Genomic DNA, 12,843 nt, shown 5'->3' on the forward strand with positions numbered 1-12,843 from the left:
ACGAGTTTTATCGAGCTTGAAATATTGCGGGCGACGTCTACCTTTTCATTTTCGGTCCTGCGATACGACCTACTTCTATAATTAATTAATAATTAACAGCGCTACAACTTCAATTGACATACGTCAATCTCTAACGTACAAGTCAGAAGTTGGCCATATCGCAAGGCCGAAAGTGAAAAGGTAGAGGTCGGCCGCAATTTTTCAAGTCGATAAAACTCGTATAATATGTAAAATAATTATATTAATTATACATCGTTGTATTCTTTTCAATCAGCGCTACAACTTTTCTTACATCAAAATATCCACATTAATATAAAAAAGTGATGCACACCTCTCCATTCGTTAACACAAATAGCTTTTGTAAGCAACTATTATGCTCACAACAAAGTTTAGTTTGAACCATTTACTTTGATATACATTTGTTATGGTATATCTCTTTTAATTTAAAAGAAAAAAGAGGGTGGCCACTTTTGGTGGGACACTCTGTATATATACAGGGTGATTCAAAATAACCTGATGTCCTTGCAATGCCATATTCTTAAGCGAAATCTAAGACGATTTTTCCTTTTACAAAATTTTGTCCGAAGCTTAGTTTTCGTGTTATAATTGAAAATAGTTTGCTACTTACGAGTCCGATACAACGAACAGACAAAGACGGTGTCATGCGTCACGATAGTAAACACTTGACAGTCTCATTATATGTTGCGCGTCCCTGCCTGCCCGTTGTACCGAACTCGTAAGTTGCTATCTATTTTCAATTATAACTCGAAAACTAAGCTTCGGACAAAATTTTGTAAAAAGAAAAATCGTCTCAGAATTCGCTCAAGAACATGGCATTCCAAGGACATTAAGTTATTTTGAATCACCCTTATATATACAGGGTATTTCAGATCAAACGCAGGTCCTTGAAGGGGTGAATAGATCTCGATAACGTGAGTAAAAAATATCTGTACAAGAAAATTGTGGGGTCAATAGTTTTTGAATAAAATGCATTTGAAGTTAACCAATCACGGGGTTCGCATTTTGCGCCGTCAGGAGCGGCGCGGCATTAATCATTCTCGTTTGCAATACATTCTGCCACATTAATTATATATCGTTTAGAAATTATTATTAACACTGTCATATTAGTAAACATTAAAATAAAACTCAATTGTTTTAAACAATCGTTTGTGTATAAGAAATAAATTCTTCAGTTACAAGAGAAACATTTTTATTGCTAAAAATAACATAATACTAAATAACATAACATAAAATAACATCGTCAAATAAATTACTAACAACTGATAAGTGAGAGTAATAGTAAAATTAGCAATAAAAATGTTTCTCTAGTAATTGAAGAATTTATTTCTTATACACAAGCGATTGTTTAAAACAATTGAGTTTTATTTTAATGTTTACTAATATGACAGTGTTAATAATAATTTCTAAACGATATATAATTAATGTGGCAGAATGTATTGCAAACGAGAATGATTCATGCCGCGCCGCTCCTGACGGCGCGTAATGCGAACCCCGTAATTGGTTAATTTCAAATGCATTTTATTCAAAAACTATTGACCCCACAATTTTCTTGTACAGACATTTTTTACTCACGTTATCAAGATCTATCCACTCCTTCAAGGACCTGCGTTTGATCTGAAACACCTTATATATACAAGAAAAGTATCGGACACTAATGCATATATTACGAAACTGTGACAAAATGACTTAATATTTACAGATTAAATATATTGTCATGTAAGAATAAATTTTTCAAAAGTATTGCTGCATCTCACTTTAAAATGTCATTGTACCGTAATAGCAAAATTCACAAAAACCTTATAAGTCGTAGATGAGTTTCTACGATATAACGTAAGGCATTGTTGAAATCGTTGTATAAATTCAGATCAAGTAATCGAAATCTAAAATTTTTTAACTGGCTGCAAATATGAAAGATCGTGAGCATAAAGAAAGCATCCACCGACAAGTAAATTATCAAAATGAAAAACATCGATATAAATTGAGCGGTAAGTGTAAGCTCAAACTCCGGACTTTTATCTGAGTCATAAAAATAATAGGCTGGCATCGGCAATACTCTGCCACTGTCCGTGAGATTTGTTATAAGTCTAAGATGTAGCCCAAATGATGGCAACACAGTAAGCATGATGAATCCGAATATCCCTATACAATATCCATAGATTGTAAATAATCGCGCTATCTGCATTTGTTTTATCATTACATATCTTTCTGCGTCTATACTTAAATCCATCCAATCTTCGGCCATCATGTTCACGATGAGTAAGATAGCTTAAAAGTAAATAAAAATGTAATAAAATCAGATATTTCGTGTGACAATATTGAGATCTTTATAAATAATTAGCTATTAATTTCCTACGACAAAAGCATTAACAGTACACTGTACATTGTGAAAGTAACGCAAACGTAATTTCTGATCTCTGATGTCAGCAAAACAAATATCACCAAATCAGAATATGCGATACGATTAAAGAGAACAATCAGAAATCGTAAAACAAATTAACAAAGAATATTTATTCGCAAAAAAATTCTTACAACATAAATTCTTAAAATATAAACGTGCAACATAAAAGATTGTTATAAAATAAACATTTTCAATAAAAAATTCCGAAATTAAAAAAATCTCTTTATTCTTTGATCTGATTAAATAATTTTAGATATACCTGATCGTTTCCGTCGCATAATGACAAGTTTCAAGCATGCCATTATAAACGGTAATGTCAGTTGCAAATTGTCTATCATAAGTATCATATCACTCCAAATTCGTACGAGAGACCATATAAGAGGTATAATAATTACCAAAGTAATCATAATAAAAATGACGCTCGCCTGAATATTCAAAACAAAATTATTCTTATTTGTTACCTCCTCATTTTCTGGCCATAAACCGATCATCTTGAAACCACACCGGTTGAGTTTAATAGCCCACACAAAATCTAAAAAATTTTAATATCAAAAATTGCATATTGATATTAGATATTTTAAATACGTCAAAAATTTGGGATCATGAAATATCTACAACTTTATGGCTTTGTTCTAACAATTTATAATTTTATAGAATAAGTTCATTAAAAAAATCTGAAAATTTATGTGGTAATCTTGATGTTATATCAACTAGTAACTCAATTAAAAAATTTGAAAACTTGAACATTTGAAAATTTTATATCTGAAGTAATAGTTTAACAGTAAAATTTTATTATTCATTAATAAAGATAAAGATATAGCAAAAAAATAGAGATTAATTCAAACATATATGTACAAACTTATTACATTATGTATTATTTTTTATTTAAATTCATAAATTAAAATGTTTAAAAAAATTTCACAATATATAGAATATGTTACTATATCACAAAAATTCGATACCTTTATAATTTGAACGTTTAGAAGCCATGACGAGAAATAATGTGAAGAAGCACACTTCTCACTAATCTTTTAGACAGATGGTTTATACGCATGCTCGCAGTGCGAAAGCAACAACTCGGTTTGCTTCATTAAAAAGCACATTAAATATTAATCAAGCTATCCCTAGTTGATAACAGTTCCTCGTTTTGTAAAAAAAATTTTACCACAAGAATAAGTCGTAAAAAGTACCATGTCTAACGAGAGGGAAAATACATCAAGTTGCAGTACCTCGCAAGTTTCACAAACTTGTTATTCAAGTTTTTTTATGACTTATTGTGCTTCACGACAGTAGCGTTCGTACTTTATCATGAGAGATAATGGCGTGCATTTGCATTTTTAATATACTCTTGTAGAAAACTATTGAGATAAAAAAAAATTCAGTCAAAAAAAGTACGATACAATGGAAAAGAGATAATATATACCATAGACATAGGAATATTTCGAATAGTTACGGCAAAAAGATATTCTTTGATTATATGCGTACATCAATGTAGCGCTGTCTTATGAAGTAAATTTTAATGAAATTTTTGTTAATATCATCGTCACTTATTACACAGTAATAAATATTGCAATCATTTTTTGCTAATAAAGTATACGTAAGTTTTGTTTAATAATAATTATTATTAATATGCTATAAAAAAAACTTTCCAGTCCAAGAAAGATACAATAAAAAAGAATAATGCATCGTATGAAATTATACAAACACTGCAAGTCAGTACAATGTGATATTTTACGACACCAGATAAATATAATATCTTACCAAATGATATATGACATACTTAAAACTTATAATTATTTTTTGTAAAATATGTATATTGGAACTGTCATTTAATTAAGTGCAATTAGTGAACTTTTATATGTTTATGTTCTTGGAAATTTTTCTCAAATTTAAATACACATATTAAATTATATCATAAAACGCATTTCATGTAATCACATATCTCTGCATAATAATTATAATATACTTAAAGCAACTACCAATTTAATCTACTTACACGAATCGAAAAAAAAGTACTATAAATGACATAAAATTTTATAAATTGAGATACAACTTCTACACAAAACATAAAACATTATATTCACAGTAATTATTATTTTTTATTACATCACAAGTATATTTTTGTGCTAACCGATACAATTTTTTGTAGGTTTTAAAAACAATTTTTAAGATACATAATATTTTTTAAGATACAATTTTTTTTGTTTCTGTTATTGTTATTTATAATTATGTAATTAAATAATAATCACTATCTCTTCTTTCTCTTAAAGGATAATATTTTTTCTTTACTTCAACTAAATATTAATCAATATAATTGGACTTACTTATTAATTTAATAAATTTCAAATAAATGAAAGCTATTACAAGCCCGAGCTAGGTCTAGTTGCACATATAATTTTCAATACTACAATGTATCATACATACGTCTCAGCACTCTTATTTTTGCTTTAACTACGTTTTGCCAATAAAAATGATATGTAGCCAACAGATGTCTTTAATACCTACAAAAAATGTTTTTTGTTTAAATATTTCAGGAAACAGAACCATATATAAAAAAAAAAAAATTTTTGTGTTAAAAAGATATTATTCTATTATTTTCTATATATATTATTCATACACAATTATTAATAATTTATGTAAAATATTCTATACAAAAGATATTTGTCAAATTAGAAGAATTGTTAATAATCTTACGTTACAAAACGTGGCCATTGAAAGTGGAAATATTTTTCCCGCGGTGATGCTAAAAGATTTGCTGGCTCGTATCGTTATTAAAATTAGAGCTCTCGATTCCGACGGCTCCAATGTGTACCATTCGAGATCGCACAAAGCACGATATACTGCTTCGCACTTAACATATATAATAAATATATATAATAAATATCCGCATTATTTTTATATTAGTTGTTATTAAAATTGTAAATTAATTTAACAAAAATTTTATTTTTAATTTCTGTTAAAGATACATTTAAGTGTATAAAAATGTAAAAAAACATACTTCTTTTGCCACAAGTTCTCCGCCACTGCAATAAAAAAACGTCTGCACTAATAAAGCAGTGGCACCACAAATCGTAAAACTCATACGTGAAAAAAGAATGTAACTAGTTTCATTGCTGCTTATTATCTATGAATATAAAATATACCTTGTTAATATAATAGAAAACAACATATATATGTGTGTGTGCACATACACACACACATACACATGCGTTTGTAAAAACATATAAATGTGTATATATGTTTATTTATACATATATATATATATATATATATAACATTACAATATTAAGTATTCTTCATTTTATAATTATTGATAAAATATCTCAAATTTCACGCTAGAAAAGCAAAAAAATGCAAAATGTATATATACATTTTTCTTGTGGTTTTCCCACTCTCTCTCTAATACTTACAATAACAAATAAAAAACCATAAAGACAAAATACAACACCAAAATACAATAATAGTGCCAATGCCGATAAAGAAAATATATATTCCATGTTATTGGCAAATCTGTAAATATAAAAGCGTTTAAAAAATGTCATATTAAGATCAACAAAATGTAAGAGTAAAATAATTTTAAACGTTTCCTTGAAATAATTTCCAAAATGATTTCAACGTTCTTACTTTTTATTAAAAAACTAAAATAATATTTTTTTTTAAATGTTTTATGAAAATTTATTTGTATAGTGTCATGCTTTTCCGATGCATGTATATATGCATCGGAAAAGCAGGACACTAATGCATATATTATAAAACAGTGACAAGACTTAATATTTACTTAATTTTTACGAATTAAACAGATTATCATATAAATCTTTCAAAGATATTGCTGCATCTTACTTAAAAATGTCATTGTATTGTAATAGCAAAATTTACAAAAACCTTATAAGTCGTAGATGAGTTTCTACGATATAACGCAAGGCATCGTTGAAATCGTTGTCCAAAACCAGATTAAGTAATCGATATCTAAAATTCTTTAATTGGCTACACATATGAAAAATTGTGAGTATAAAGAAAGCATCCACTGACATGTAAATTAAGGCAACGAAAAATATCGATATAAATTGAGCGGCAAGTGTAAGCTCAAACTGCGGACTTTGATCTGTATCAAAAAAGTAATAGACTTGTATCGGAAATACTCTGCCACTGTCCGTGAGATTTGTTAAAAGTCTAAAATGTAATCCAAATGATGGGAGTACAGTAAGTATAATGAATCCGAATGTTCCGAAAGAATATCCACAGATTGCAAATAATCGCGCAATCTGCACTTGTTTTATCATCACAAATTTTTCTGCGTCTACACTTAAATACATCCAATCTTTGGCCATCATGTTCACGATGAGTAAAATAGCTTAAAAGTAAATAAAAAAGTAATAAAATCACATATTGCTTGTGTAATAATATTGATCTCTTCATAAATAATTGGCTACTAATTTACTACAACAAAAGCATTAACAGTACATTGTACATTGTGAAAATAACGCAAACGTAATTTCCGATCTCCGATGTTTGTAAAATATCACCAAATCAGAATATATGATTACGATATGATTAAAGAGAACAATCAGAAATCGTAAAACAAATCAACGAAAAATCTTAATGCACTAAAAAGTTCTTAAAATATAAACGTGAAACGTAAAAGAATGTAATAAAGTAAACATTTTCAATAAATTCAGGAATTAAAAGTCTTTTTATTCTTCGATCTTTTTAAATAATTTTAGATATACCTGATCGTTTCCATCGCATAATGACAAATTTTAGGCATGATATTATGAACGGTAATGTTACTTGCAGATTTTCTATCATAAGTATCATATCACTCCAAACTCGTACGAGGGACCATATAAGAGGTATAATAAGTACCAAAATAATCATAATAAAAATGAAGCTCGCCTGAATATTGGAAACAAAGTTATTCTTATTTGTTACTTCATGATTTTCTGGCCATAAACCGGTCATCTTGAAACTATACCGGATGAGTTGAATAGCCCACACAAAATCTAAAAAATTTTAATATAAAAAAATTACACAATGATATTGAATATTTTAAGTACATCAAAAATTGGAATATTGGAATCATGAAATATGTACAAGTTTGTGACTTTGTTCTAACAATTTTTAATTTTATAGAATAAGTTCATAAAAAAAATCTGAAAATTTTTGTGGTAATCTTGATGTCCAACATCAACTAATAACTCAATTAAAAAATTTGAAAATTTGATATCTCAAGTCATAGTATAATAACAGTAAAATTTTATTATTAATTAATAAAGATAAAAATATAGCAAAAAATTAGAGATTAATTCAAACATATATGTGCAAACTTATATTATATACTACAATATTATTTGTTTAAATTCATAATTTAAAGTGTCTAAAAAAATTACACAATATATAGAACATGTCACTATATCACAAACATTCGATACCTTTATAATTTGAACGTTTAGAAGCCATGTCGAGAAATAATGTGAAGAGCACATTTCCCACTAATCTATTAGACGGATGATCTATACGCATGCTCACAGTGCGAATGCAACAACTCGGTTTGCTTCATTGAGCACATTAAATATTACTGATGCTATCCCTAGTTGATAACAGTTCATCGATTTGTAAAAAAAATTTTACCACAAGAATAGGTCGTAAAAAATACCATGCCTGACAAGAGGGGAAATACATCAGGTTGCAATACATCGCAAGTTTCACGAACTTATCATTAAATTTTTTTCATGCTTTATAATGTTTTTCAACAACCGACTTTACTTCATCGTGAAAAATAATGGTGCGTGTTTGCATATTTGATGCACTCTTACAGACAGTAATGGAGATAAAAAAACTTCAATCTAAAAAAGTTTTATGTCAGTAGAAATTGTAGAAAATGCATCACATAAAATTATACGAATATCACAAACGTCAGATGTAAAAAGATATTTTATGACACAAACGATAAATGTAAGTAATAATTTACCAAGTGATATATAATGTAATTATATGTATATTACAATTATTCCGCAAAATATATGAAAACAATGGTTTAATTAATCAACCATAGTTATTTAATTATTGTATATATAATTTTTTTGAAATTTCTCTATTTTGAATGTGTGTTTGTGCATCTGTGGGTGCACGTATTGCAATATTATATCATAAAACATAATTCATATAATCATACATTTCTACATAAAAACATTAATATACTCAAAGCAATTACCAATTTAATCTACTTACACGAATTGATAAAAAAGTACTATAAATTCAGATACAACTTCTACACAAAGCATAAAACATTACATTCACAGTATTATTATTTTTCATTAAATCACAAGTATATTTCTGTGCTAATCGACACAATTCTTTGTTTTTATTATTATTATTTATAATTACATAATCAGCGAATTATAATCACAGTCTCTTTCTTCTCTTGAATAAGAGTGTAATATTTTTGCTTTAACTACGCTTTGCCAATAAAAATGATATGTAGCCAACAGATGTCTTTAACACCTACAAAATAATGTTTTTTCGTTTAAATTATCGTTACTTAACAGGAAACAAAAATATAAATAAAAGAAAAAAAAAATTTACTATTAAAAAGATATTATTCTATTATTTCCTATATACCTTATTTATACACAATTATTAATAATTTATGTAAAATATTTCATACAAAAAATATTTGTCAAATTAAAAGGATTGTTAATAATATTACGTTACAAAATGTGGCCATTGAAAGTGGAAATCTTTTTCCCGCGGTGATGCTAAAAGATTTGCTGGCTCGCATCGTTATTAAAATTAGAGCTTTCGATTCCGTCGGCTTCAATATGTACCATTCGAGATCGCACAAAGCACGATATACTGCTTCGCACTTAACATATATAATAAATATTCGCATTATTTTTATATTAGTCGTCATCAAAATCGTAAATTAATTTAACTAAAATTTTATTTCTAATTTCTGTTGAAGATACATTTACGTGTATAAAAATGTAAAAAAACGTACTTCGTTTGCCACAAGCTCTCCGCCAATGCAAAAAAATAACAGAAACACTAAAAAAGAAATACTGCCAGATATTACAGCACATATCCGCGAAAAAGAAATATAACTTGTTTCATTGCTGCTTATTATCTGCGAATATAAAATATGGTACCTTGTTAATGTAATAGAAAACAAAATATATATGTGCATGTGTACACACACACGCTCGCGCGCATAAACATATGAATTATATAACATTATAATATTAAGTATTCTTCATGTTATAATTATTGATCAAATATCTCAAACAATTGTACGTTACAAAAGCACATAAGTGCAAAATATATATACATTTTTCTCGTGGTTTTCCCACCAATACTTACAGTAACAAATAAAAAACCATAAATACAAAATACAACACCAAAATACAATAATATTGCCAGTGTCGATAAAGAAAATATATCTTCTATGTTATCGGCAAATCTATAAATATAAAAGCGTTTAAAAAATGTCACGTTAAGATCCACAAAATGTAAGAGTAAAATAATTTCAAACATTTCCATGACATAATTTTCAAAATGATTTCAACGTTTTTACTAAAAAACTTTTTATTAAAAAACTGAGATAATGTTTTTATAAAAATGTGTTTTACGAAAATTTATATATAATATATACAAGATGTCCCTAAGATTTTGACAAAAATCGCTAGATCCTTGCGTCCTAACGACCACGTAACAGTGAGCAGTCTCTTTAATGTCTCCTAAATAAATATAGGCAATCTCTTCTCACCGCGCGCATAGATTGCGCAAATTGGCCGATATTCTTTAATTAATTTCTCATTAATTATAGCAAAAATCGAAAAACGGTAGAGGATTTTTCTACTCGGTTTAACCCGCTCTACCTGAATACGAAATGTGATTCACCATGTGCGGGACACCCTGTATACATACATACTATATACGTCAGAAAAGCATCGGACACTAATGCATATATTACAAAACTGTGACAGAATGACTTAATATTTACGGATTAAACAATATATCTTGTAGAAATAAATTTTTCAAAGGTATTGCTGCATCTCAATTTGAAATGTCATTGTATCGTAATATCAAAAATCATAAAAACCTTATAAGTCGTAGATGAGTTTCTACGATATAACGCAAGGCATTGTTGAAATCGTTGTATACAACCAGATTAAGTAATCGATATCTGAAATTTTTTAACTGGCTGCAAATATGAAAGATCGTGAGCATAAAGAAAGCATCCACCGACATGTAAATTATTAAAGTGAAAAACATCGATATAATTTGAGTGGCAAGTGTAAGCTCAAACTGCGGACTTTTATCTGTGTCATAAAAATAATAGGCTTGCATTGGTAATACTCTGTCTCTGTCCGTGAGATTTGTTATAACTCTGAAATGTAACCCAAATGATGGTAAAACAGTAACTGTGGTGACTCCGAATGCCCCAATACAATATGAAAAAATTGTAAATAATCGCGCAATCTGCATTTGTTTTATCATTACATATCTTTCTGCCTCTGTACTTAAATGCATCCAATCTTCGGCCATCATGTTCACGATGAGTAAGATAGCTTAAAAGTAAATAAAAAAGTAATAATATCAGATATTTCTTGTGTGACAATATTGAGATCTTTATAAATAATTAGCTATTAATTTACTACGACAAAAGCATTAACAGTACACTGTACATTGTGAAAATAACGCGAAGGTAATTTCCGATCTCCGATGTCTGTAAAATATCATCAGATCAGAATATACGATCTGATTAAAGAGAACAATCCAATATCGTAAAACAAATCAACGAAAAATCCGAATGCACTAAAAAATTCTTAAAATATAAACGTGCAACATAAGTGAATGTAGTAAAGTAAACATTTTCAATAAATTTAAGAATTAAAAGTCTTTTGAATCTTTGATCTTTTTAAATAATTTTAGATATACCTGATCGTTTCCATCGCATAATGACAATTTTCAGGCATGATATTATTATCGGTAATGTTATTTGCAGATTTTCTATCATAAGTATCATATCACTCCAAACTCGTACGAGGGACCATATAAAAGGTACAATAAGTACCAAAATAATCATAATAAAAATGAAGCTCGCCTGAATATTGGAAACAAACATATTCTTATTTGTTATTTTATGATTTTCTGGCCATAAACCGAATAGCTTGAAACCATACCGGCTTAGTTTAATAGCCCACACAAAATCTAAAAAATTTTAATATAAAAAAATTAGATATTGATATTAAATATTTTAAGTACATAAAAAATTTGAATATTGGAATGACGAAATATCTACAAGTTTATGACTTTGTTCTAACAATTTATAATATTATAGAATAAGTAAATAAAAAAAATTAAAATTTTTTGTGGTAATCTTGATGTTATATCAACTAACAACTCAATTTACAACTCAATTAAAAAATTTAAAAACTTAAAAATTTGAAAATTTGATATCTGAAGTCATAGTATAACAGTAAAATTTTATTATTCCTTAATAAAGATAAAGATATAGCTAAAAATTAGAGATTAATTCAAACAAATATTTGTAAACTTATTATATTATATAATATTTTTTGTATGGATTCATAATTTAAAATGTCTAAAAAAGTTTTACAATATATAGAACTATATCACAAACATTCGATACCTTTATAATTTGAACGTTTAGAAGCCATGACGAGAAATAATGTGAAGAAGCACACTTCTCACTAATCTTTTAAACAGATGGTCTATACGCATGCTCGCAGTGCGAATGCAACAACTCGGTTTGCTTCATTAAAAAGCACATTAAATATTAATCAAGCTATTCCTAGTTGATAACAGTTCTTCGTTTTGTAAAAAAAATTTTACACAAGAATAAGTCGTAAAAAGTACCATGTCTAACAAAAGGGAAAATACATCAGGTTGCAGTACATCGCAAGTTTCACGAACTTGTTATTCAAGTTTTTTCATGACTTATTGTGGTTCACGACAGCAGCTTTCGTATTTTGTCATGAGAAATATCGGTGTGCATTTGCATTTTTAATATACCTACTCTTGTAGAGAACTATGGAGATAAAAAAATTTCTAGTGAAAAAAAGTACGATATAATGGAAAAGAGAGAATATACAGAGTGTCTCAGACCAACCATAACACTCGTTATTGGCAGATTCTTGAGATCATTTGTAGACGAAAATCATATAGGCCAAAATGTCAAGGCTGCTATAGTTTTTAAACAGGAAAAATTTAAAGTTCACCAATTAGCTTGTCAAAATTTCGCACGCTCAGAAACATTGCATCTCAAAAGGGCACATGCGCAATACTTTACGGATATCACACTTCGTACCGATTGTATTGATTTTCTCTCATCACATAAGAAATGTCACTTAATGGCACGCTTCACACGAATGCTTTGACTGTTTGACGCGCATTGCGTTTCA

The 12,843-nt window shown here is 28.2% G+C and overlaps 2 protein-coding genes across 2 annotated transcripts; both read right to left on the reverse strand.

Annotated features, from left to right (window-relative positions):
* Window positions 1–3,560: 3,560 nt before the first annotated feature.
* LOC136998052 (odorant receptor 82a-like) lies at window positions 3,561–8,040 on the reverse strand. The gene is made up of 7 exons (XM_067349950.1): window positions 7,849–8,040; window positions 7,147–7,419; window positions 6,302–6,770; window positions 5,830–5,929; window positions 5,418–5,543; window positions 5,114–5,269; window positions 3,561–4,920 (listed from the first exon to the last, which is right to left on the reverse strand). The coding sequence occupies exons 1-7, from the start codon at window positions 7,937–7,939 to the stop codon at window positions 4,867–4,869; spliced, it is 1,269 nt and encodes a 422-aa protein (XP_067206051.1). The 5' UTR covers window positions 7,940–8,040; the 3' UTR covers window positions 3,561–4,866.
* A 661-nt stretch (window positions 8,041–8,701) lies between these two features.
* On the reverse strand, window positions 8,702–12,159 carry LOC136998055 (odorant receptor 9a-like). The gene is made up of 7 exons (XM_067349962.1): window positions 12,072–12,159; window positions 11,357–11,629; window positions 10,518–10,986; window positions 9,776–9,875; window positions 9,417–9,542; window positions 9,126–9,281; window positions 8,702–8,920 (listed from the first exon to the last, which is right to left on the reverse strand). The coding sequence occupies exons 1-7, from the start codon at window positions 12,097–12,099 to the stop codon at window positions 8,867–8,869; spliced, it is 1,206 nt and encodes a 401-aa protein (XP_067206063.1). The 5' UTR covers window positions 12,100–12,159; the 3' UTR covers window positions 8,702–8,866.
* Window positions 12,160–12,843: the final 684 nt, after the last annotated feature.

The sequence above is a fragment of the Linepithema humile genome, chromosome 2 (assembly GCF_040581485.1).
Source record: "Linepithema humile isolate Giens D197 chromosome 2, Lhum_UNIL_v1.0, whole genome shotgun sequence".
NCBI classification, from domain to species: Eukaryota; Metazoa; Arthropoda; class Insecta; order Hymenoptera; family Formicidae; genus Linepithema; species Linepithema humile.

Coding starts and splice junctions, on each gene's coding strand:
- LOC136998052 (XM_067349950.1), bottom strand. CDS start 7,939: ATGCGTATAGATCATCCGTCTAATAGATTAGTGGGAAATGTGCTCTTC. Junction 5,930..6,301: donor ACTCATCTACGACTTATAAG/GTTTTTGTAAAT, acceptor TTATATTTACAG/ATTTGCCAATAACATGGAAT. Junction 4,921..5,113: donor CAATGGCCACGTTTTGTAAC/GTAAGATTATTA, acceptor CATTTTTTGTAG/GTATTAAAGACATCTGTTGG.
- LOC136998055 (XM_067349962.1), bottom strand. CDS start 12,099: ATGGCTTCTAAACGTTCAAATTATAAAG. Junction 9,543..9,775: donor ATGGTTTTTTATTTGTTACT/GTAAGTATTGGT, acceptor TTATATTCGCAG/ATAATAAGCAGCAATGAAAC. Junction 9,282..9,416: donor GAGAGCTTGTGGCAAACGAA/GTACGTTTTTTT, acceptor ATATATGTTAAG/TGCGAAGCAGTATATCGTGC.